The sequence below is a fragment of the Myodes glareolus genome, chromosome 9 (assembly GCF_982192425.1).
Source record: "Myodes glareolus chromosome 9, mMyoGla1.1, whole genome shotgun sequence".
Classification (NCBI taxonomy): domain Eukaryota; kingdom Metazoa; phylum Chordata; class Mammalia; order Rodentia; family Cricetidae; genus Myodes; species Myodes glareolus.
In genome coordinates, this window is record NC_142034.1 from 37,588,161 (window position 1) to 37,615,112 (window position 26,952).

The 26,952-nt window shown below is 37.0% G+C and overlaps 1 protein-coding gene across 4 annotated transcripts in view; it reads left to right on the forward strand.

Moving 5' to 3' along the window:
• The window catches only part of Usp32 (ubiquitin specific peptidase 32), a 148,454-nt gene that overhangs the window by 77,581 nt on the left and 43,921 nt on the right, over positions 1-26,952 (forward strand). For 2 of the 4 annotated variants that reach the window (XM_085695605.2, XM_085695606.2), the window contains 14 exons: positions 1,737-1,820; positions 2,148-2,209; positions 4,788-4,890; positions 7,434-7,623; positions 10,062-10,237; positions 10,742-10,882; positions 13,567-13,726; positions 16,709-16,744; positions 18,551-18,705; positions 20,020-20,101; positions 21,888-21,962; positions 23,961-24,099; positions 24,327-24,432; positions 25,593-25,766. In XM_085695605.2, coding sequence (XP_085551731.2) covers positions 1,737-1,820; positions 2,148-2,209; positions 4,788-4,890; positions 7,434-7,623; positions 10,062-10,237; positions 10,742-10,882; positions 13,567-13,726; positions 16,709-16,744; positions 18,551-18,705; positions 20,020-20,101; positions 21,888-21,962; positions 23,961-24,099; positions 24,327-24,432; positions 25,593-25,766 — 1,683 coding nt within the window. The remainder of the gene's footprint in view (positions 1-1,736; positions 1,821-2,147; positions 2,210-4,787; positions 4,891-7,433; positions 7,624-10,061; positions 10,238-10,741; positions 10,883-13,566; positions 13,727-16,708; positions 16,745-18,550; positions 18,706-20,019; positions 20,102-21,887; positions 21,963-23,960; positions 24,100-24,326; positions 24,433-25,592; positions 25,767-26,952) is intronic. The other 2 variants (XM_048446738.3, XM_048446739.3) reach the window with 2 other exon arrangements.

Sequence of the window (26,952 nt, forward strand, 5' to 3'; positions counted from 1 at the left end):
AGATTTCTGAGTTGAGGCCAGCCTGGTCTACAATGAGAGTTCTAGGACAGTCAGCTCTTGAAAAAACAAAAGAAAAAAAGAAATTGCTTTATATAGAGATGCAGTTTAAACACTTGCCTTTAGTGTCTTACAGACACACAAGTATTGCTATCTATGGCCAGAAAGATGGCTCAACAATTAAGAGTATATACTGCTCTTGCAAAGGATCCATATTTAGCTCATAACTACCTGTATACTTCAGTTACTTACTCCCCTCTTCTGTACTTTGTACACACACACACGGGGGGGGGTGAAAACAAATTATATAATTAAAAATAAAATTTTAAAAAGAGCAGGTTGGAGAGATGACTCAGTAATTAAGAGCAATGGCTGCTCTTCCCAAGATACTTGATTTCCAGTGACCCACAACTAACTGCAAATCCAGTACCAAGGGATGATGCTTGCAACTTCATTACACACCCATGTGGTGCACAGACAGACATACAGACAAAACACTCATACACATTAAAAATAATAATAATAATAAGTACCTTTTATTTCTTTTGGTTGTTTTGAGACAAGGCTTCTCTGTGTAGCCCTGGCTGGTCTGAAGTTCTCTCTGTAGACCAAGCTGGCCTCAAATTTGGTGATCTGCCTGCCTCTGCCTCCCAGTGCTAGGATTAAAAGCCTATGCTGCCACTGCCCTGCATAAGTAGTGTATTTTTATGTTAAATGAAGTTTAATATTTCTGGCTTCAGTGACCATTGAGCAGATTGTTTAGCTGCTCAAGTCTCCATGTAACCATGATAATAAAATAGTGACAGTTTAGGATAGGACTTGGGTATTTTGCTGACTCACTGGTACTATATACTGTGTATATATGATATGTCACTGTTTTTCTAAGACATCTATTATTGTTGTTGTTCTTTATTTTTTGAGAAAGGATTTCGCTATTTGTATCCCAAGCTGGTCTCAAACTCTCTGAGTATCTAAGAATGGCCTCAAACTCCTGATCCTTCTGCTTGTACTTCCCAAGTGCTGAAATTACAGATCCATGTCACTATGTGCAGGTTATTTCCAAAGTCATATTTGAGAAAGGAAATTGTTAATAAATGCTTTTTTCCCACTGACTACTTGAATAAAATTATACATTTTTAAAAATTTTGTCTTCCTTCTAGAACTTTAGTTATGTTTAAGTTTAGTTATGAGATATATTAGACACAAATAACTGAACATGAGGAATATAGACAATACCTAATCAACGCTAAGCTTTATGTTCCTATAAATTTTTGCAACCTCATTTTCCTTATTGATGTTATTTGAATTATGTTAGCTAAGATTGGGTCTTTATTCATTTTTATAAGTTTTAGAATAAACCAGCCAAGATCCAGTAAAAAAATTCTGTTTGGATATTTATTGTGTTTTAATGAAATTGAGAATTGAATTTATAGATTTTTTTATATTTTATATTAAATATTTTATATTCTTCCGTGAACATGTTATGTTTATAGATTTATGTATGGGTCCAGTATCTTCTGTAATGCTTTTTAATTCATGCTATTAAAGTTTTTCAGCTTTTTTTAAAAAAAAAAATTGTCGCTTGTAATCACTTGTAAATTGATACTAATTGTCATACTTCTTATGTGAACCCATATCATATGTATATTATTGGTTTGCTTTCAAAAATATGATTTTTTTTCTAGTGCTGTAATAAATGACATTTATTGACAGGATCAGCTTAAATGTCTCTCTTTCAGATGGGCCATCTTACTCTGGAAGACTATCAGATCTGGAGTGTGAAAAATGTTCTTGCCAATGAGTTTTTGAATCTCCTCTTCCAGGTATGTTTAAGGCAAATGACAGATTTGGGAGGGTGCCTTCCGTCATGTGCCTGTATTAGTGAAGAAATGGAAATTGGTCTCTTGACAGCTGATGCCTGGTTGTTACAGATCTAAAACATACACTACTCTGTTACTGGAGATTTGGAAGTTAGCCTCCATTTAAAAAAAAAATTCAATTGTTCCTCAGGTAACAATTGATAATTCACCAGTTAAACCAATGTTAATTCAGTTCCCATTTAAAAAGAAGATTTTATGTAAGTCACATCAAATATTACTCAGACTAATCATTGGTTCTACTAGTAAAATTTGAATATCCTTTTTCCCTAGGTATGCCACATAGTTCTGGGGTTAAGACCAGCTACTCCAGAAGAAGAAGGACAAATTATTAGGTAACTTTATATGTTTCGTGGGGTTTTTTATTACATAGTTGAAATTTCTACGCCTGAAATACATTAGTTATAAGGAACAATTTGTGTTACATTGATTATTAAAGTAAAGCTATTTTTAAAAATTACATGTAGAGGCCTACATGGTGGCCCACATCTTTAATCCCAAGACATTCTTCATAGCTAAGGAACTAGATTAATTTAAAAGTCAAATTCTCTTAACTTTAAAGTTGTACTGGGGCAGGGATGTCAGTCAGTGGTAGAAAACTTACAGTCTAATGTAATTACTAAAAGAATTTTCAGAGCAGCAAGATAAAATCATAATGGGAGAATTTTACTAAGAACAGCCAACTTTTCCATCAAAAAATATAGAATTCAGGATTAAGAAGGGTGGAAAAAACCAACTAAAAATTTATATCCAATAAAACACTCTCTTTAAAATGATTTGGATAATGGTAGGGGAGGAGATAAATTGAAATTAGAAAGGAAAAATAAATTATTTGGATTTGCATTTGATTTTTAGATGTAACTCCAAAAGCATTCTCTTAAAAAGTAACTTAGACTTCCTCACAATCTAAAACTTCTTTATATGAAAAACAACCTGCAGAGTGAAAGGCAATATTAACAAACTGTATCTTCCATAAGCCTTCAATAGCAAGAATGTATAAGGAGATGCTACAGTTCAACAACAAAAAGATAACTGTTTAAAATATAGAGAATAGGCATCTCCTTTAGCAGTTGCCAGCAGAGGGGACAATCAAAAAATACCTAGGGAATACTGTATGAGGCAATGACATCTGTGTACAGCTGTGCCCTTGGCCACTATCACCTGACTGGATTTCTAAAGCCCTGGGTTTGTCCTATGGTTTCTGTACGCATGTAATGACGTGCGTGCATGCAAGGATACACACATACACACTCATGCTTGCTTGCACGCACGCACAATAATAGATGTTTTTAAGTTTCCTTGGAGAGAAAAATGAGAGTGGTGATTTGTCTCAGTTGTCTTAGAGTAGTTGAATGTTCTCGAGTATATTTTTTAAAATGCAAGAGAATCCATGTCATTATCAATTATAGCAAGGATCCTTGTAGCTGGATTTTATTATCTGGTATCAATTTGGAGTTTTATTTAAAGAGCTGTATGTAGTCGGGCAGTACTAGTGCATGTCTTTAATCCCAGCACCTGCATGCAGAGGACAGAGAACACTGAGTTCAAGAGCACCCTGGTCTACAAAGCAAGTTCCAGCACAGCCAGGGTTACACAGAGAAACTCTATTTTGATAACACAAAACAAACAAATTGTATGTAACAAGTGGTTTTTATGACTTTGATCAATATAATCTTTATATTTTTCAGATTACCTAATGGATCATAATAAAACTTTTAGGTGTGTCTTCAGTTAATGAGCTTGATATTTATTTTTGTTTTGTTAGTTATTCTTATAACACATGTCTGTGTGAGATATAACTTAAAATATAGAGAACTACAAGTGATTATATAATGTTTTCATTACATCAGTGGACATGCATCCAATTAGAGATATTCAGACAGTCTCCAGACACATGTAAAGATGAACAGTATAATTAGTTATTAAGGGAATAAAATCAAAGCCACAATGAAATTCTGATTCTTAACACTAGGATAGTTTTAAATTGTTATTTTAAATTTATTTTTACTAGCATACAAAGAATTTTTATTATGGTATTTTTTCAAACAATTTTTACTGCATCTTATTTTTTTGTGAGGAGGGGAATGTGATGGGGCATGTATGGCAGTCACAGGACTACTTATGGGAGTCTTCCTTCCTATCCTGCAAGTCACTGGTCTGTTACCAGGAGAAATACCATGACTAAGGCAACTGTGGAAGCAGTTAACTGGGGGCTTCCTTTCAGTTTCAGAGGGTTAGTTCACGATCACCTTGTCAGTAAGCTTTGGCAGCAGCTATAACTGACACCTTACATCCTGATCCAAGGCAGCAAGTAAAGAAAAGGAAAAAGACTGAGTCTGGTATAGGCTTTTCAGATCTCAAAGCTGATTCCCAGTGATGCACCACCAACAAAGATGCATCTCCTAATCCTTTGCAAATAATTCCATTAACCAGAGACCAAACATTCAAACATGAGCTGTGAGAGCCATTCTCATTCAAACCATCACAGTTACCCATTGACTAGACTGCTGGCCAACAAACTCCAGGAAACTACCTGTTTACATACAACCTTTGTGCTTGGATTTTAAGCATGCAGTACTACACCTGACTTTTACATAATGCTGGATCTGAAGTCAGGCCCTTGTACTTGTTCATTAAACACTTTCCCACTTAGCCATCTTTCCAGCCCCAGCAGTGTTTGTGAATGATGCTTCACTGTGGCCTGTGACTATTGAAATTGACTTTCTGGTAGAACAGTGTTCCATTACACTAATTGCAGTAGTGGCAGTCTCTGCTGAGTACATCTTTCTGTTTCGTGTTTTTCTGTTTTGAAATTTCTAATGAAAGAGAAAGTAATTCTAGTGACAAATTACAGTCTTGCCTTTAATTTCACGCAGTTTTTTTTTATGCATTGAATTTCTTTTGTATATACAGAGGATGGTTAGAACGAGAAAGCAGGTATGGTCTGCAGCCAGGACACAATTGGTTTATCATCTCCATGCAGTGGTGGCAACAGTGGAAAGAATATGTCAAATACGTGAGTTAAATTCCTATCTATATACATTTTATAGTAACATTTTCAACTCTTATCAGACTGTAGAAGTATTACCTAGTAATAAAACATGCCAACTTGGACCAAGACTTAAAGGGAAAGGAAATGAGTATTTGTAAAAATTGATATGGGGCAGGCTCAGTATATGCATTTGTACACAAATTTCTTCCTTGTCATCAACCCAATGAAAAAGGAGGTACCTGTTTACTCACTCTATATGCCATTTAATTCTCCTCTCTCTATGAGGGAAGGTGTTATATTTATTTTACTTGTGAGGAATTTGTTGCTGAGAGAAAAACCTGGTTATCTTGTTCAATGTAGACCTGGGATTCAGTGTAATAACTGGTTTCTAAAATAATGTGTTGTCAGTTATGTTATTTGCATTATCCTTCACCTTTTACATTAAAAATTTGGGAGAGAGGCTGGGTGGTGATATCCCACACCTTTAATCCCAGTGCTTGAGAGCTAGAGGTAGGTGTATCTCTGTGAGTCTAGTCTACATAGGGAGTTCCACGACCACAGAGAAACCTTGTCTCATAAAAAGAAAAGAAAAATTTGAGGAAATTAGTAAGTGTTAATTTCTTATTCAAGAAACTTCATTTCAGCTGGGCATAGTTATCCACACTTGTAAGTCTGCACTCAGGAAATTGATGTTATTTAAGTTCAGTTTGCTGTTCTGAAGGTTGAGCTTTAGGGCCTCACACACAGTAGACAAGCACACTGCCTTTTGGCTACATTCCCAGCCCATGTGTTTTCCAATATAAAACATAAACAGCAAACATGGAGTGTAGTGTTTCTCAATGAATAAATGTATATAGACTTCAGGGACCCATTGGCAAATAATGTTGAATGTAGTAGACAAATGGGAATCTCTTTTTGTTTGGTTTTTGTTTGTTTTTTTCCAGACAGGTTTCTCTTTTATAGCCTTGGCTATCCTGGAACTCAACTCTGTAGTCAAGACTGGCCTTGATCTCTCCCAAGTGCTAGGATTAAAGGCATGCACCACCAGTGCCCAGCACCTGCTTGTTCCTTAGTTTCATTTGCCTGAAATACTCTTTTCTATCCTTTTTACCCTAAGATAGTATTTGTCCTCAATGGTGAGGTATGTTTCTTGGAGGCAGAAGAAAGATGAATCCTGTTTTCTAAGCCAATCTGTGAGACTTTGCCTTTTTTTTTTAAGATTTATTTATTTATAATGTATACAACATTCTGCCTCCATGTACGCCCGCACGCCAGAGGAGGGTACCAGATCTCATTACAGATGGTTGTGAGTCACCGTGTGGTTGCTGGGAATTGAACTCAGGACCTCTGGAAGAGCAGCCAGTGCTCTTAACCACTGAGCCATCTCTCCAGGCCCTTTTTTTTGGGGGGGGGGAATTGAGACTGTTGATATTGAGAGTTATTGTTGAACATTATTTTTTAATTCCTGACATTTTGTTGTAATAGTGGTGTTTTTTTCCCCCACCTCTTCTGATTAACTGTTCTGTTATTATTCTTTCTGTCCTCTTGGTGTGGTTAACTTTCTCTTCAGATTGAAGTATTCCTTCTGGTGTCCTCTGTAGATCTAACTTGGTGAACATAAATTTTTTAAATTTGTTTTTAGCATGAACTGTTCTTCTCCTTTAATTTTGAATGTTTTGCTATATGTAGTAATCAGTGCCTTTCAGACCTTGTTTATGTAGTACAGTTTTTCTCAGTGTACTGTTGAGTATATTGTATGTATTATATGAATATATTATGGGCATTGTATATATGTATGTATATACATATTCATTCTTCCCTTAAGGAAGTAAAATTTAATTATATAGTAAATGGTTTTAGCAGCTCACAATGATAAGAATTAATTGTTTATAAGGACTAGAAAGATGGTTCAGTGGTTAAGAGCTCTAATTGCTCTACCAGAGAACCCAGGTTCAATTTCCAGGACCCATGTAGCAGTTTACAACCTTCTGTGACTCCAGTTTCAGGGGTTTCAGCACCCTCTTCTGGCCTCTGAGGGCACCAGGCACACACCTGGTATACAGACACATGGAGGCAAAACACCCACGTATGTTGTAAGAAGGCTACTTGTTTCATTTCAGCTACTCAGCCCCAAAATAATCACACAGAAACTGTATTAATTAAGTCACTGCTTGGCCCATTAGCTCTAGTTTCTTATTGGCTAACTCTTACATCTTAATTTAACCCATCTCTATTAATCTGTGCATCACCACGAGGTCGTGGCTTACCAGCAAAGTTTTAGCATGTCTGTCTTCAGCACGTCTGTCTTCAGCAGCAGCTTCATGAATTCTCTGTGACTCTGCCCTTCTTCCTCCCAGCATTCAGTTTAGTTTTCCCTGCCTAGCCAAGTTCTGCCCTGCTATAGGTCCAAAGCAGTTTCTTTACTCATTAATGGTAATCATAGCATACAGAGGGGAATCCCACATCATATGTACATAAAATGCAATAGAATACGTTAAAAGAATAATTCCTTAAAAGCTACAGTTATGTGTAGACTGTTATATTTGACTTATTTTTTATGATTTTAGGATGCCAACCCTGTTGTGATTGAGCCATCATCAGTTAATGGGGGAAAATTTTCATTTGGAACAGCAGCACATCCTATGGAGCAGGGAGAAGATAGAATCAGTAACAACCTCAGTTATATGAATACCACAGAAGAGAAATACTCAGACAACATTTCTTCTGCATCTGAAGCCTCAGAGTCTACTGGCAGTGGTAAATATAATTTGTCTCCCATGGGACTTAGTAATGTTTTTGACACAGGTACTCAAGTAACTCAGACTAGCCTTGACCTTGCTTTGTAGCTAAGGAGGACCTGGAACTTCTCCTGCCTTTACTTCCTAAGTACTGGGATTACAGGCATGCACCACCACACCACACTCATGATCATTCTCTCTGAGTCTGCTTTTGTGGGTTCAGTGTTGTAAGGAGAGGGTTCCTTGTTTGTCCTGGCCACCCAGCTAGCTTACACCCGAAATAACCACACAGAAACTCTATTAATTAAAACACTGCTTGGCTATTAGCTCTATCTTCTTATTGGCTAACTCTTACATATTAGTTTAACCCATTTCCATTTCCATTAATCTGTGTATCGCCACATGGCAGCGGCTTCCCAGAGATTCTAACCGGTGTCCATCTCAGGCGGAGAAACCATGGCTTCTCTAACTCTGTCCTTCTTCCTCTCAGCATTCACTGCTTGTTTTCTCCGCCTACCTTAGTTCCACCCTATCAACTAGGCCAAGGCAGTTTCTTTATTCACTAACCATTGAAAGCAACACACAAACAGAAGGAACTCCTACACCGGTACAGTATCAGTATCAGGCTTCCATTCAAAGAAATGTATTTTGAATGAAATAGTTATAAAATTTTTGAGTGTATTATTGGTTTTTAAGTAAACATAATCTCTCACTATGAAAGTTCTTTCATTTTTCATTAGCTAAGCCATATTGCTATTTAATATGTTTTGCCAATAAATTCAGTCTAGTGAATACAAATTTTTAAGAAAATAAAATTATCCGTATCCTAAACTCCTTAATCATAAATGTGCCTTCATTGGATTAGAATCTTGATATTAGATTGTTTAACACTTCAGCCCAGAACTTTGAGATTTATTTTGTTAAAATATTATATATTAGTAATACCATAATTTCCTTCTGTCCTTTATACTTATCTGAAACTTAATGGTTCTATACTTACAAGGAAGATACTTTAGTACTACTATAATTCAACTTGAGAATTTATCACCTCTTAATTGGTGATAAAATAGTAAAACCCTCAAACATTTTCTCTGCCATTATTTTCTCTTCTGACATTTTCTCCCCTTTTTCTGTGGGAGTAGTAAGCAAACTGGCAGAACTAGCATTTTTCCTTCATTCTTCTAGTTCCCTCTCTATCTGACATGACAGAAATCATTTGGTGGTTCTAGAAGTATTGTGATCTGCTTTAACAACACATTTCATTCTCATATTTTTCTCCATCACCCTTTCTTTTTCCATTTGAGTCCAGGGTCTGATGTGTAATTTACTATATAACGTTATTACTCATAGGATGAGTAGTACCACAAATAGAAGTTTACAAAGCAGTTGATAATTAGAATGTTTACAAAAGATTGACATGTAGTTGAGAGTTGAAAGATCTTAAAATACTATCAGGTTCAAACTCTCTGCTATTATTAGGCATTTTTCTCTGTTTTTCTATTATAAAGCTATTTCTTTTTAAATAGCTATATTAAGAAAACAGGCACTGAGTGTGGTAACACTCAAACCCTTTTAAAGGGAATAGAAGGCAGGTGAATATCTGAGTTCAAGGCCAGCCTGATCTATATAATGTGAGTGCCAAGCTAGCCAGAGTTATATACACCTTGACTCAGAGACAGGGAGAAGGAAAGGGACAGAGGTTTAGAGGCTTCCTATTGCTGTTTTTGCCAAGAATATTTGTAATAATGCTTGCAATATGAGAATTTTAGGGAGTGTGAAAACACAACTACTTGACCTCTAATTCTCATTATAAATTATTGTATAGTTTAGGAAGATGTTTAAATGTTCAGTTGGTAAAAACTTAATATTCTAATTCTATTATTGTCTTTTATCTAAAAGGAATACATCTGTCCTTCTTATCTTCTATATGTATCAAAATGTAAAACTTGAGTAACATACCAGGATAAGAGCATTAACAAAATACATTGACATTTGGGTTTATATATTTAAGCCTGTGTATATAGAAAAAAACAAAAATAAGGTCTGGAGAGTTAAGCATACTGGCTGCTCTTTTAGAGAACTGAGGTTCAAATCCCAACACCCACATGGCAACTCACAACTATCTGTAACCTCAATTCCAGGGGATCTGACACCCTCACACTAATGCACATAAAATAAAGTTAAATAGAAATAAATTTTTAAAAAGGTACAGTCATTTTCTGAAGAAATAACTAAAAATAGCTTCACTGGGCTGTGGTGGCTTACGCCTTTAATCCCAGCACTTGGGAGGCAAAGACAGGTGGATCTCTGTGAGTTCGAGGCCAACCTGGTCTATGGAATGAGTTCCAGGACAGCCAAAGCTGTTACACAGAGAAACACTGTCTCAAAAAAACAAAAAACTAAACACACTAAAATTAAGAAACTCTATCATTATTGTTTTGTTTTGTTTCTTGATAGGCTTTCTGTATTCTGGCACACCAGGGGCAGATATGTGCTTTGCAAGGCAACATAATACTTCTGACAATAACAACCAGTGTTTACTAGGAGCCAATGGGAATATCCTTTTGCACCTTAATCCTCAGAAGCCAGGAGCTATTGATAACCAGCCACTAGTAACTCAAGAACCAGTAAAGGTAGGTGTTTGACATCAGACTTTCAAATTGTTCTCTTTCAAGTAGCCATTAAATTTCAAAGGTTTTAGCATAAAGAAAAGCATTGTAGTTCATCTAAATTAGCCTGTTGTAGGCATAATGTCATCTCATAGTGCTTCTCTATGAGAGAGGATATGCTATATAGCCCAGGCTGACCTGGAACTCAAGAGGATTCACCTGCCTCTGCCTCCTAAATGCTGGTGCTAAATGCTTATACCACCCTACCCACCCAGAGTTCCCTTTCTTAAATAGTTCACTGAAAACTAAAACCTACAAATCTCTGCCCAAATCCCATTTTCTGGGTTGGCGATGTAACTCAGTGACAGTTAACTTGTTTACAGGATAGGATCCACCAAAGATCACAGAAGAAAAAATTTATTTCCAACTGTATGAAACTAGGAAATAATATTAATTTGTTCTATGTCTACATTTTTTGATGTACAAGAGACTATAAAATTAAAAACAATACTTAAATTTCATTCTAAGGCTACTTCATTAACACTAGAAGGAGGACGATTAAAACGAACTCCACAGCTAATCCATGGAAGAGATTATGAAATGGTCCCAGAACCTGTATGGAGAGCACTTTATCATTGGTATGGAGCAAACCTGGCCCTCCCTCGACCAGTAAGTATAGCTAATAGTGCCTTATGTAAGAAGTAGTCATAGAAGAATGTTGTGTGTGCGTGCGTGGTATATGAAGGCCAGAGGTTGATATTCACTTTTTTGTGTGAATTTCCCTAGTCACAATTTAATTCTTACCTTATGGTAACATAGTACTTGAAACCTGTCCAAATTAATTGAAAAATAACTTTAGGTTTCTTTACATTTTATGTATTCAATTAGTATTTAGGTAATATTTAAGGTTTTGGAAAGGTGTTAAAATGCAATTATATTATTTCCCTCCATTTTCTTCCCTTCCTCTAACTCCTCCCACCACCTTCCACTCAACCCCAAACTCTTGGCCTCTTCCTCCCCAATTGTTATTTACAGACACGTATATGTGCACAGGTGTGTTCTCTCTCTCTCTCTCTCTCTCTCTCTCTCTCTCTCTCTCTCTCACACACACACACACACACACACACACACAAATATATACTACCTGCTAAGTCCATTCAGTGTTGCATGTGCAAGGTTTCAAGGCTGACCGACCTGGGTGTTAAATAACCAATTAGAGGCCTCTTCCATGGGGAAAGACTACTTCTCCCTCTCTTACTTAGCATTTCTTTGTTGCCTATAGTTTTTTGCCTAGGGGTGGAGCTGCTTGAGTATTTCCTCTTCCCTGTTAGTATGCCTTGGTGTTGTCCTTAGTTAGGTCTTGTTCAGGCAGCTGAACTGCTGAGAGTCCATGGATGATGTTTCCTTGGGCAGTTGTGATTTCTTTGTCTGTTTTGAAGAGAAGCTTTGAGTGTTGAAAACTAAAACTAAACTTACATCTGAGATTTGGAGGGTTTTATTTTGGTTTTTGTTACTTAATTTTGTTTTTAAATGAAAGGTGGAATAGAAATGTCCATAAAATCTAATCTTGAAAGATTAATTTGGGAGCAGAAACCTGAGCATATTCAAATCTATGTAATTTGAATGTAGGAGTAAGCTACGAAAATACAGGTAGTGAACTTATTGAATATTTTAAAATTAGTGTCAGAGCTTGGAATGGTGACACATACCTTTTGTTGTTGTTGTTTTGTTTTGTTTTTTGTTTTTTGAGACAGCGTTTCTCTGTAGCTTTGGAGCCTTTCCTGGAACTAGCTCTTATAGATCAAACTGGCCTCGAACTCACAGAGATTTACCTGTTTCTGCCTCCTGAGTGCTGGGATTAAAGGCGTGTGACACATGACTAGTATACCAATACTCAAGGGTCATAGGTTCAGGGCAGCCTACCATGTAGAGCAACACTGTCTTTAAGAGGACCTTAGGTTAAGGGCTAGAGAGAATTGCTTAGTGGTTAGAGAACTGGCTGGTCTTGCAAAAGAACTTGGGTTTGATTCCTAGCACCCACATGGTGGCTGACATCTATCTGACACTTCAGTTCCAGGGGACCTGACAATTTCTTCTGACCTCTGTGGATACCAGGTACACATGTGGTGTGTATACACTTGTTTTTCAAGACAGGGTTTCTCTGTAGCTTTGGATCCTGTCCTGGAACAAGTTCTTGTAGACCAAGTTGGCCTCTAACTCAAAGAGATTTGCCTCCTGCCACCTCCCAAGTCCTGGGAATAAAGACTGCGCCACCACCACCCAGCTGAGACATAGTCTTTTTACATAGCCCTGGCTAGTCTGGAACTCACTTTGTAGACCATATTGACCTCTCACTCACAGAGATACACCTGCCTCGACCTCTTGAATGCTGAGGTTAAAGTGTGTACCACCACACCCAACTTAAAAAAAATTGTTTTGTTTTTTAGACAGGGTTTCTCTGTGTGTCCCTGGCTGTCCTGGAACTGGCTTTGTAGATCAGGTTGTCCTCTAACTCAGAGAGATCCTCTACCTACTGCCTCTGCATTCTGAGTGCTAGTGTTAAAGGCATGCGCCACCATTGCCCAGCTTAAAAAAATTTTTTTAAGGAATGTACATATGTTAATTTCTTTTAAAAAACATTCTCATAAAGTAAAAATAATTTTCAAAAATGCACCAAGAGGGGCTAAAGAAATGGTTCAGAGTTTATAAGAACACTTACTGTTCTTTCAGAAGACCTAGGTTTGGTTTTGTGTACCAACATGGCAGGTAACAGTCATCTATATCTCCAGGTCCAGGGGATCTAATGCCCTCTTGTTGCAAAAGGAGAGGCGGGCTGCGTTCCCAGCTAATTTACATCCTAAAGAATTACACAGAAACTGTATTCATTTAAACACTGCCTGCCCATTAGTTCTAGCCTCTTATTAGCTAATTCTCACATCTTGATTACCCATTTTTAATAATCAGTGTAGCACCACGAGGTGGTGGCTTACCGGGAAAGATTCAGCATGTCTGACCTGGTGGCTGGCTTTTGGCACCTGCCTGACTCTGCTTCTTTCTCCCAGCATTCTGTTCTGTCTACTCTGCCTATCTAAGCTGCTGTCCTATCAAAAGCCAAGGCAGTTTCTTTATTAACCAATGAAAATAACACATAGACAGATGACCCTCCTACATCACCCTCTTATGTCCTCTACAGACAATAGGCACACATGTGACGCACATACATATAAACAAGCAAAACACTCATACTCATAAGATCAATAAATCTATAAAACTTTTTAATAGAACCTTAAGTGTGATTAAAAGGGTTTTGTTTTTTAGAGTTATCACTACTTTTTTATTTTTTAAAAATATAGGTAATCAAGAATAGCAAGACGGACATCCCCGAACTAGAATTATTTCCTCGGTATCTTCTCTTTCTTCGACAACAGCCCGCTACACGGACACAGCAGTCTAACATCTGGGTGAATATGGGTATGATGAGCCTGAGAATGTTTCCTCAGCACTTACCTAGAGGTAACTTAAGAATGCAGCAAGAATGCCATGCATTTCCTTAAAAATAAATGAAAAATCACATTGCTCAAAGTCTGGTGCCACTGTGCTAATATATGCCCTTTGCTTTCATACAGAATCAGTAAATCACTTGTGAGCTTAGATCTGTGGTCATGCACAAGATTGGATGGGACAGAAGCAAGCTCTTAGGTGCAAACTAAGGTTTATTTTCTTTTATAGTTTGTAAGCTTATGAAAATAGCAAATAGAATAGATTTTACTTAAATTTCTTTAGTTAAGTTATTGTAAATTGTTGTTATCCCTAAGATGCAGTTCACCAGTCATTGACTAATCTTTTCAACCTTACTCAAATTTATTGACATAATTAATTCCTTATGAGCTACTTTTGTTTTAACAAAATTAAAAACATTTATTGTATTAACTAAGAACATTTTGTAAGAGACATAATACACTTAATACATTGGCTTTGATTTTGAGAAAGTTTTTTTGTGGTTGCATTCTGGTTGGGTTTTTTGTTTGTTTTGTTGTTGTTTTCTTTTTGGTAGTGTTGATAAATGTTCGGCCTGTGCCCCTGTGTGTGCTAGATAGATGTTCTATCACTTAGTCACATCTCTAGCCCAATATTGTGGCTTTGAGAAATGCCAAGCTATCTCTCAACAAAGGGCGGAAAAAGAAACAAAAACAAATCTATCAGTCTTACACGCGTCCTCAGCCTGTTTCTGATGACACACACCTTTAATCCCAGTGTTCTAGAATCAGAGGCAGGTGGCGCTCTCTGAGTTCAAGGCCAACCTGGTTGCATAGCAATTTCTAGGCCAACCAACGCCAGGTAGTGAGTCCCTATCTCAAGGTGGGTGGGTAGATGGATGGATGGGTGAATAGAATGTTGAGACAAGGTTTCTCATCCCTTTGGAGCCTGTTCTGGAACTTGCTCTGTAGACCACGCTGGTTTTGAACTCACAGAGATCTCCCTGCCTCTGATTCCTAAGCCTGGGATTAAAGGCATGCACTGCCACCACCTGGCAAAATGATCATCTTAATATATAACGTGAATAAGGTTCTCCTTTAATTCCAAACTAAGTTAAATTTTATTGATGGAGAATATTATCTATTTTCTGTTGCAAATATTTGAAATTATTCTTCAGTTTTAAAAAAAAAAGGAATAGATTTGAGCTGGCTAGATGGCTCCAAAAGTTATCGCCTTTGATTCAAAACTAAGTTAAATTTTATTAATGGAGAATATTTATTATTTTTCCCTTGCAAATATTTGAAATTACTCTTCAGTTTAAAAAAAATAGAGGGGCTGGAGAGGTAGCTCAGAGGTTTAGAGCACTGGCTGCTCTTCCAGAGGTACTGAGTTCAATTCCCAGCACCCACATGGTGGCTCACAACTCTCTGTAATGAGAACTGATGCCCTCTTCTGGCGTGCAGACATACATGCAAGCAGAACATTGTATACGTAATAAATAAATAAATAAATCTTTTTAAGGGATAGATTTGAGCTGGCTAGATGGCTCTGTGAGTTACTTGTCATCAAGCCTGACAATCCTGAGTTTGATCCCCAGGCGTAATAAATAAACAAACAAACAAATAAATAAATAAATCTTTTTAAAATAGATTTGAGCTGGCTAGATGGCTCAGTGAGTTACTTGTCACCAAGCCTGACAATCCTGAGTTTGATCCCCAGACCTAATAAACAAACAAACAAATAAATAAATCTTTTTAAAATAGATTTGAGCTGGCTAGATGACTCAGTGAGTTACTTGTCACAAAGCCTGATAATCCTGAGTTTGATCCCCAGACTCACATGGTGAAAGGAAAGAACTGACTCCTATTCTCTGACCTTTTCATGCACACTTGCTATACCTGCACGCACACACAGATACTAAGTAATGTAAAGTAAAATTTTAAAATTAATTCATCAATTCAAAGTCTTGGACTGTGTTTAAGTTGTTGGAATGTTACGACTATCTGCAAACCTACACTGCTACCCCTGTGTAAATGCTAGCTCTCTCTTGAATTTTCCTTAAAGGGGGGCTGGAGAAATGATTCCGTGGTTAAAATCAATTGTTGGTCCTGCCCAGGCTGTAATAGTTTAAGTAAAATGCTGCAGGTCCTAAAACCACGGCGGGCCACGAGGGTCCCAGGCAGGAAGCTGCATAGTGGGTGAGAGACCTTGATGGATACGCATGCCATGCAGAGTGCAGTTGGAAGTTGAATATTTATTTAGTGGGTTATAGTAGGGAAGGGGAGAAGGGGTAAGAGGAGAGAGATTGAGAGATTGAGATGGAAAGAAAGGACTCAGGCTTCAGGCAGGCAGGAAGATCTGCCTGCCTCAGCAGTGGATGGGGGAGGGAGGGAGTGGGGCTTGTCTTTTAAAGGGACAGGACAGGCTCCAGATTTAGTTCTCAGCACCCACATGGTTTCTCACAACTATCCTTAATGCCAGTAGTGCTCGGGGATCTGACACATCTTTTAACCTCCGCAGGCACCAGACACACATGTACATGCATACTTGTACACATAAAATAAAAATAAATAAATCTGGGCTGGAGAAATGCCTTAATAATTAAGAACACTTATTGCTATTCCAGAGGACCCAGCTTCAAATTCCCATCCTCCCATGACAGCCTACAACTGTCTGTGATTCTAATTCCAAAGGATCCTACACCCTCACACAGGCATACATGAAGGCAAGAACACCATTTGCTCATAAAATAAAAATAAGCATATTATTTTAAAAAATAAATCTTCAAGAAAATATAAATCTTTTTTAAAAGGCTACCTTCAGATAATGTATGAAGATGATTTCACATATTGTTTCATGACAATTAGAACAAAACAATGTTCACGCTTTTATGTTAGAATCATGGACCAATAAATAGAATCTTTATGAAACATTCTTTATTTAACTTTCTGGTAAATAGAAATGTTAGCATACCTTCCATGGCACCCATAGCATGTCTTTTTTGATTCTCTTTGAAAGATAACATGAGAGGCAAGATACGTTGTTGCATTTTTAGTAAGTATTTGTAACTCTTGTGCTGATCCCAGATTTTTGCTGCTTCTGTAAATTTCTGATTTGCTGGTTCTCTTCAAAAGCACAAAATTATGCATATAAGTGGCTGCCTGCTTAATGAGCTAAACTGTATAGGCTCTGGAATTCATTTTTCTTTTTTGTGGCCTAGGAAAGTGAAGATTGGCTGGGGCATTATACTTGCCGGTGCTTCTGAATTCTAGAATGGGATAGTGCTGATTCTCCAAATTTGTTTCTTAGTTTGAAATCATTAATTATTTCATTAATTATTTCAATTAATTATTTCAATTAATTGAATCATTAATTATTTCAAATTTTATAAAATTGCTTTCTTGCTGTAATCTTAAAACTAATCCTCTGATGTATAATTGAAGAAATCTGTTGTTTTAAGGGTTATTTTTTTGCTTGCTAATAGATAAATATTTGCTTTGCTACACGTTAAAAAAATCATGGTTGAGTTTTGTTATGCTATACATGGTGTGCTTCTTGGTCAAATACCCAGTTATTACCAATAGTCACTAGCCTTTTCTAAAACTTACTTTTTTTAGCCGGGCGGTAATGGTACACGCCTTTACTCCCAGCACTCTGGAGGCAGAGGCAGGTGGATGGATCTCTGTGAGTTCGAGACCAACCAGTAGCTAGTTCCAGGACAGGTTTCAAAGTTATAGAGAAACCCTGTCTCGAAAAACAAACAAAATATTATTCCCTTCAATAATCTTAACAAAAATCTAGCCTCTCGTAGGTATGTATAACTATTGTAAGCTACAGCTTTTGTCTAAGTTGTTGACTAAGTAGTTGACCAATATTTAACACATTTATAACCTGTCTTTGATTTTCATGGGGCTTGTCATTTTATTCCTTCATGTTTTAAGTGTAAGTAGACTTAGTATATTTAGTATATATGTATATATAATAAAGTTCTTAGATCAACCGCTCTAATAGCCTGAAAGACAATTGTATCACCAGTCTTTTTGTTTCTACTCTGAGCACTTCAGGAATTCAAGGTCATTGTGTTGCCAGCATGTTGGGTAGGCACACTAGATGATATCTAACCCCCCCCCCCACCATCCCTCCCTCCCTCTCTCCCTCTCCTCCTCCCTTTCCTCCTTCTCTCCCTCCCTCTTTTCCTTCCTTTCTGTTTGTTTTTGGTTTGATTTGGTTTGGTTTTTTTCAAGACATGGTTTCTCTGTGTAACATCCCTGTCCTGGAACTAGGTCTTGTAGACCAGCCTGGCCTCGAACTCACAGAGATCTGCCTGCCTCTGCATCCCGAGTGCTGGGATTAAAGGCGTGCACCACCACCACCCAGCCTCTCGCCATTCTTAAGGAGAATTTTATTTCATCTTGGTATTATGACCGAACTGAGAACAACCATATACTGATATCAGTTTGTTTTTTATCATCATGTTCCCATTCTTGGGATTAAAATATGTCAATTATTTGGATCACTGTGCTTTTATTTTTCTTCTTCCAGAATTGAGGCTTTAAGATACTTGGGTCTCCAGTTTTCTCAAGCAGCCCCCTACTTTGGTTTCTTTGAGACAGGGTCCTGTGTAGCTCAAACTGACCTTTATGTAGCTGAGGATGACTCTGATGAACTCTTGGTCTTTTTGCCCATCCATATTCAAGTTTTTCATAATATTCTTCATTTATAAAATTATTAAACATTTACTTCTACTTCTCATCATTGTTTTCTAAATTAACATGGTCACCATTGCTGAGACGGGTGTTTTTTATTTGTCTATTTTTTTAATGTCTCCTTTTTTCCTTATCATACCTACTATAACTATAGGAAATGTACCTTCTCCAAATGCGCCTCTAAAGCGGGTATTAGCCTATACAGGCTGTTTTAGTAGAATGCAAACCATCAAGGAAATTCATGAATATCTGTCTCAAAGACTTCGCATCAAAGAGGAAGATATGCGATTATGGCTATACAATAATGAGGTAAGAAACATCTCAGATTCATGAAAAGTCTGATGTTAAATCATGCTGGGGATATAGTCCGATAGTAAAGCACTTGTTCAATATATACCAGACTCTGGGTTTAAAAAAAAAGAGTTTAATTGTGTTTCGTAAATATGAGAATTGTCTGTAGAAGTTATGCTAAAAGCCATTTCTGGGTTCTCAATGAAAACTTTAGACTTTTAAGTTCTGTATACAAACGTGAACATTTGTCACCTGAGATCATAATGACAGTTGATCAACATGAGCAAAACAGTACCATTTTTTATAGGCTGTGGCATTATAAAGTTACAGAAAATAGTCTTATTTTTTTCTTTTATTTTGTTATGTTTTATCTGCATGTAATGTCTGTACCACACGCATACCTGGTGCCCGTGAAAACCAGAAGAGTGGTCAGATTCCCTGGAACTGGAGATACAAAAGGTTGTGAACAAAGGGTACAGGGAATGAAGCCCTGAACCTTTGTAAGGAAAAACAGGTGGTCTTAACCACTGAGCTCTGTCTCTACCCCAGTCTTTTTTTTTTTAAAAAAAAAAAAAAAAAGCAAAACTAAATAGATTTCTTGTTAGATTTCTTTTATAGTTGCTTATGTACGTTAAAAATACAGACAATGCAAAGTACATAGTAAAAATTCTTTATTTCCATTCCTGACCTTTATCTTCCACCATCCTTGGAGGCAATAGTATATTAAATGCTTGTATGTTTTTCCCAGTATATTCAGTATTGCTTATATTCTGAAGCTGGGTCATAAATATAGTTTTCCTAGTTCTCTGTTCTCTAGTACATTCTTTCTTGTGTCCTGCTTTAGTCACCGTTAAGAGGCGTAATCATATAGGAATTAAGGGCACAGTTTGTGTGCACAAGGAAGGAAAATATGGGTAGCAATAGGGAAGTAGGTAAATTCAGTTACAAGTTACAAAGTTACATTACTCTGTCATTTGTTAGTTGTATAGCTGAGGCAAGTCACTTAACATTCTATATCCCAGTTTTCACAGTAAAGGGGAATGAAGTTTTATTTTCTGCAAGTTCTATTGTTTTGGTGAACTTTGGTTTGGTCTGTAGTGACTTATCTACTCTTTCCACAAATTATATTAATTTTGTTTTAGCAACATGTAAAATTTTAGAACACACCATCATTCCTTCACTTTGTCCCCTAAACTATATAGATTTGAACAACTAAATACCTGTAAAATGAATCGTGTAAGTGCAAAGGAATAGTAGTTGTTATTTATTTTTATTTTTGCATTTGTTTCTAGTTTACTAGCCAAATTAACAGAAGCATTTTCTTCTCTACAGAACTACCTGACTCTTTTGGATGATGAGGATCATAGATTGGAATATTTGAAAATCCAGGATGAGCAGCACCTGGTAATTGAAGGTACAGAATAGAAATACACATCTATATTAGATTGGGGGGCATTTGTGGTAGTGGTGATGTATGTGGGGACGTGTTTAGTTTTATTAATGGGTTTTTGGTGTGTGTTGGTTAATTTGGGGAAATTGTTGTTTTGTATTTTTGAGACAATCTCTTATAGCTCAGACTGGCCTTGAACTTCACTGAATAGATGAGGAAGACTTTTGACTTCTGATCCTGCTGCCTCTGCCTCCCATAGATTAAGTTTTAGCTTAGGGTAGGACTCTACAGAATTACTCACTAAGGAATCCCATTTTATAATTTTTCTCAAGATAGTTAGCATTATATTCCTTATGTTAAAGCAGACCCACTGAACTCCTAGTGTGTTTCTTACCTACTAGATTGTTTCAAAAAAAAAAAAAAGGCCTGTTTATATGTAGCCTTAGGCTGACCAAGGAAGGAAAATGTGGGTGGCAACAGGTAAATTCAGTTCTAAGTTACCAAGTTTTATAAAATTTTCAGACTTCCATTTTGAGTTTGAGTAAAGATACCAACATTTCTCCCCCAATACTGGAGAATGAACCTAGGATCTCATGCATGTGAGGCATCCTACCCACTAAGTTTTGTTCCCATCTCCTCTTAGACTCTAGTATTCATTTAGCACTGGCCCCTCACCAACAGTGCTACTTTTGTACTCACCGATGATTTACACATAGCGCATTCATGTTGAAGTTGTGGTGTTTTTCCCCATAATGCCTCATGAAAACACTGCATGTAATGAAATTAGTGGATTACATCAACAATTGTTAATTCGATGAAAAGATTTTCATATTTCTGATTTTTTTTGTTTTTTTCAAGATAGTGTTTCTCTGTGACAGCCCTGGCTGTCCTGGGACTCGCTTTGTAGACCAGGCTGGCTTTGAACTCATAGAGATTTACCTGCCTCTACCTCCCGAGTGCTGGGGTTAAAGGCGTACACCATCACCACCCAGCATATTTCTGATGTTTTAAGTTTGGGAAATTTTACTTTATATAAACTTTAATTACTTCTGTAGATGTTTAAATATAATTTTACTTCAAGTTAGTACTTGAAGTAGTATCTTATTTGAAATGACTTTTAAAATCCCTAGTAGAAAGAGTAGAATTGAACAAACTATAATGATGATAATGATGATGATGTATAAAGATTCTGCGATGAACTCCATTGTTTTGTATATTAACCAAAGAGAGAGAGAGAGAGAGAGAGAGAGATCAATGAACCAAAAAAACAGTAAGGGGCTAAGGATGTAGGGATGTAATTCAGTTAGTAGACTCATTGCCTGGCATACATGAGAATTTTTTGTTTTGTTTTGATTTTTGTTTGTTTTAGTTGTTAAAGACAGGGCTTTTCTCAGTGTGACCCTGGCTGTCCTGGAACTCTGTAGATCAGGCTGGCCTCAAACTCACAGAGATCTGCCTGCATCTGCCACCACCACCCCCAAGTGCTCAGATTTAAGGTATGACACCACTACCCAGACTAGCATGTATGAATTTGATTCCTATTCCACATAAAACCAACTATAGTTGTAATACCAGCACTCAGGAAGTGGAGTCTGATTATTGTTGGCTACATATAGATATAGCAAGTCTATGGCTAGCCAGGACTACATGAAACACTCAAAATATAAAGAATTGGAATGATTTTAGACTTACTAAAATTTACTTGAGTTGTTTTTTAAGTTCTGGTAATAGAAATAATTTTTTAACATAGTTTTTTGAGTGATAGAATCATATGGGTAAGAAGTTAATACATTCCAATCTGTCTTTCCAGTTCGCAACAAAGATATGAGCTGGCCTGAGGAAATGTCTTTTATAGCAAATAGTAGCAAAATAGACAGACATAAAGGTAAGTCAGTATGTTATTTTTACAGACTTATTTTGTTGTAGTTGGAGGTACTTTCACTATGTCATCTAGACTGAACTTGAATACTTGAACTTGATCCCCCTCTGAAGAGAGGCCACCACACCTGACTTAGACAGTTTTTTAAACTATTTTTTGTTCTTGTTGGGTAAACTCTTTCAAGTTTTTTTTTTCAGATTTCTTTCTAACTCTGCAATTAAATAATTTATATACTGGATATGGTGATATACTTTTGTCACCCCAACTCTTGAGATAAAGCAGAGATCCAGAGTAGTCTGGTCTCAAAGTAAAAAACTCAGATGGTAGAGTGCATAGCATAGGACTGTGAGGTTCCAAGTTCAGGGCCCCTTAATTTTTACCCATGTAAAAATTAAGGCACTGCAGTACATACCTATAATCTCCACACTGAGGAGACAAAAATAGAAGGATTCCTGGCCAGGCGGCTCAGCCAATTAGTGAGCTCCAGGTTCAGTGGGAGACCATGTCATAGAAAGTAAAATAGAGGAAGAAACCCACATAATCTTCCGATCTTCAAATGCCCACATATACACATACAAATAATTATTCACAAATATATTTTTGTTAATTTGTTTGTTTTAAAAGACAGTGTCTTATGGGAAGTGGTGGGATGGGTATGACCAAAATACATTGTATACATATATAAAATTCTCAAAAATAATTCTTTTTAATTTTTGAAATTTATATTTTACTTTATGTTTATGGGTGTTTTGAATGTCTGTACACCACAGGTGTGCCTGGAACCCTTAGGGTTCAGCATATTAGATCCCTGGGCTTGGGACAACTATGAATCTCTACATGTGCTGAGAATCAAACCCAGGTCCTCTGGAAGAGCAGCAAGTGCTTTTAACTACTAAGCCATCTGGATACCCCTCAAAGAATAAATTGTTTTAGATTTCCTTTTCTTTAAATCTAAGATCTTACTATGTCACCCGGACTATATGATTTTTCCAGTACCGCCTTCCTAGTGCCAGAATCATGGGTGTGTACAACCATGCCCAGGATAAAGTCATCTTTGGAGAATTTAATTCTGTGGTGTTTTCTTGTTGTCTTAAACAGAGTCTCATATTGAGTTCCTAATCCTCCTGCTTCTATCTCCCAAGTATTGGGGTTATAAGCATGCCTACCACGAGATAACAACAGCCACAATTAAAAATAACACTTGGCTATTTCTAAGTTACAAATAAGCAAGGATCATCATGCTTGCCCAAGAAACTCCTTGAAAAACTGATGTGAATGACGTGATTAAAAAAATGTAAGGGGCTGGAGAAATGACTAAGAGATCCTGAGTTCAATTCTCAGCAGCCACATGGTGGTTTAATGATATTGGTGCCCTCTTCTGGCAGAATATTGTATGCATAATAAATAAATAAATCATTAAAAAAAAGTTTTTAAACTGGTCATTGGCGACACATACCTTTAATCCCAACACTTGAGACCATCCTGATCTGCAGAGCAAATTCCACAGCAGCCAAGGCTACGTAGAGAAGCTCTGTCTCAAAACACCAAAAAAAGAAAGAGAAAAAAATTGAAAGTAAGATTAAAGAAAAAACTCTCACCATTACTCTCCATTTATCTGACAGGACGATAATGGCACATGCCTTTAATTTCAGCTGTCAGGATGCAGAGGCAAGTGAATATCTGTGAGTTTAAGGCCAGACTGGTCTACAGAGTGAGTTCTAGCACAGCCAGGGCTACACAGAGAAACCCTGTCTCAAAAAAAAAAAAAAATTAAATTATCATGTTGGGAAGCCAGTGCTATGACTCATGCCTATAATGCCAGTACATGGAAGGTTAATGCAGGAGGATTCTTAGTTTGAGACCAACCTCTGATGCTAAGTAAGTTTCTGTCAAAAAGAGAGGTTTAAAAAAAAAAAAAAAGAGTAACTCAGTTGAAGTTGAGTACAAATGACCATTTCACAGCATGTTGCTATAGCTAGGCTCTTGTCTCATTATTTGTTGCAGTTCCCACAGAAAAAGGAGCCACAGGTCTGAGTAACCTGGGAAACACATGCTTCATGAACTCGAGCATCCAGTGTGTTAGTAACACACAACCACTGACACAGTATTTTATCTCAGGGAGACATCTTTATGAACTCAACAGGTAATATTTTTTGATCCATTGGCAGTTTATTTTCTGTGGCTTTGATCTGAATCCAATATTACTTAAATCTCCTCTCCCTTTAATGTGAAGGAAAAAAATGTTATTTCGTTGCCTTATCAAATATGAATAAGGGCCAAGGGATATGTCTTTTGATAGATAGTTTTATGCCCACATGATTGTAAATTATGGAGAATCCATGGCAACAAATTTCCCTCTCAAACTTCTAGGACAAATCCCATTGGTATGAAAGGCCATATGGCTAAATGCTATGGCGATTTGGTGCAGGAACTTTGGAGTGGAACTCAGAAGAATGTTGCCCCATTAAAGCTTCGGGTAAGCAGACTAAAATAATATGAAAATATTATTATTCCCTAATGGTTCTTTTATCACTTTTATTGCACATTTTCTCTATTTAGCTTTCTTAATCAATTTTTAAATTATTTTACTAAGTATCCTAAATTCCAAATTTGTATAAAATCAGGTAAGTGCAAAATACTGCTGTATGTGTAGTGAATAGAGAAAAAACACTAAAGAAACAGTACCTCTTTGAGACATTGTTCACTTTACAGATTTACCAACTTCTTTGCTTATGTGAAGAGCAAACATTTTTAGTACTCTTTGACTGCTAGCATAGGCCACCTAATTATACCTGATAAATTTTTAGCATTGATAAGATAATTCAGTTGTAAATCCTGATAGTTAAACACTATGCTTTTTGGCCTCTAACAGTAAAACCTAAGATAGAACAAGACCAGAATAGGTAACTAGAAGAAAACCTTTTTATACATTAGGTTTTTCATGATGATCAGTTGCCATTTTATTATTTCTATAAATAAAATTTTCATAAATATAAATTAACCATCTCTATGAATAAAAAATTGTTTGCTTTGATGGTATCTTAGAGTTCTGTTGCTGTGATGAGCCATCATGATTATGGCAACTTACAAAGAAAACATTTAATTGGGGCTGGCTTACTGTTCAGAGGTTTATCCATTATTATCATGGTGGGACATGGTGGCATACCGTGATATTGTAGAGGTGGCTGAGAGTTCTACTGCTGAATAGGCAGATAGCAGGAAAAGAGAGGGACACTGGGCCTGGCTTGACCTTTGGAAACTTCACATCCCACTACCAGTGACACATTTCCAACAACAAGGCCACACCCCCAATAGTGCCACTCTCTGTGGGCCCTTGGGGGCCATTTTCATTCAAACTACCACACAGATGGTAAACTAGGAAATGTCCTTGTCAAAATGCCTCTCATTTATTTGTCACCTGAGATTAAAGTTAGAAAGAGTAAATTCTTAAAAAAAAAAAAAAAAAAAAAAGAAAGAGTAAATTCTTATCCAGAATGTGTTTGCTGAAGTAGAGGAAGATCAAATATTATGCCGTTTACTTTCTTTCTGATGTTTATCAATGATTGAATTATGGAACATTCTTGTTCCATATTTTATAAGATAGGAAATAATGACTGCTCCTCCTCATTTTTACAGTGGACAATAGCAAAATATGCTCCCAGGTTTAATGGGTTCCAGCAACAAGACTCCCAAGAGCTTCTGGCTTTCCTTTTGGATGGTCTTCATGAAGATCTCAACCGAGTCCACGAGAAGCCATATGTAGAACTAAAAGACAGTGATGGACGACCTGACTGGGAAGTAGCTGCAGAGGTTTGTTAGTTTTGAAAGTCTTTTGTTGTTTTTAACGAGTCTCGTGTTCTATTGACTTAGCTGGACACTTTTTTTTCTTTTTTTTTTTTTAAGATTTATTTATTTATTAAGTATACAGTGTTCTGCCTGTATGCATGCTTGCAAGCCAGAAGAGGGCACCAGATCTCATTACAGATGGTTGTGAGCCACCGTGTGGTTGCTGGGAATTGAACTCAAGACCTTTGGAAGAGCAGGCAGTGCTCTTAACCGCTGAGCCATCACTCCCACCACTTTTTTTTCTTTTTATGCCTTTTGGTGAATAAGCTGGCCAGAGTATGTTTGTACAGGTAGTAATAGAGGTTAGAGGTTTATGTTGGCTGTCTTCTTAATCTATGTCCTATCTTATTTTTGAGAACATGTAGTTCACTGATTTGACAGATTGGCTAGCCAGCAGCTGCAGGGATCCTCCTGTCTCTATCTCCCCAGGGCTGAGTTTACAGGCATTCCCCAAGACCCTAGGTTAACATGGAGTCTTTTTTTGTTGACCAGCAATTCCTGGGCATGTGCATGCCCTGGTTAACATACCCAGTGTCACTCCATTTAAGAAAACTAGTTTTGACACTTGTAGCAGCTATCAGTTGCACATAGCTTCTTAATTTGGCCTTGGATTTTGTGCTCTCTTCCCCTTGTCTGGTCTAAGATGTTGTCTGGTTTGAACTTAGGCAGGTCTTATGCATGCTGTCACAGTTTCTGTGAGTTCATATGTACATCCAGCCCTGTTGCATCTGGGAAACATTGTTTCCTTAGTTTATCTTCCACCTCTAGATCTCATTTTTCTACCCCATCTTCTCATAGATCCCTGAGCCTGGAGGCTTGGGGTATGATAAAGACATCCTATTTAGGGATGAGTGCTCAAGAGGTTATCACTCTATGCATGTTGTTCTGTTGTGGATCTCTGTCTTAATTCCCATCTACTTCAAGAAGAGGCTTCTCTGATGAGAGTTCAGGAAGTCACTGATCTATGGATATAGTAGTATGTTGTTAGGAGTCATTTTATTGCAATATTCTTTTAGCAGAAAACTGTAGGTTTTCCCATAGGGCCTATCATCTATCTAGTCTCAGATTCTTGGCCTCATTAACTATCAAATACAGGTTCAATCTCATGAAGCAGGCCTTATATCCAATCAAAAGGTGGTTGGTTATTCTG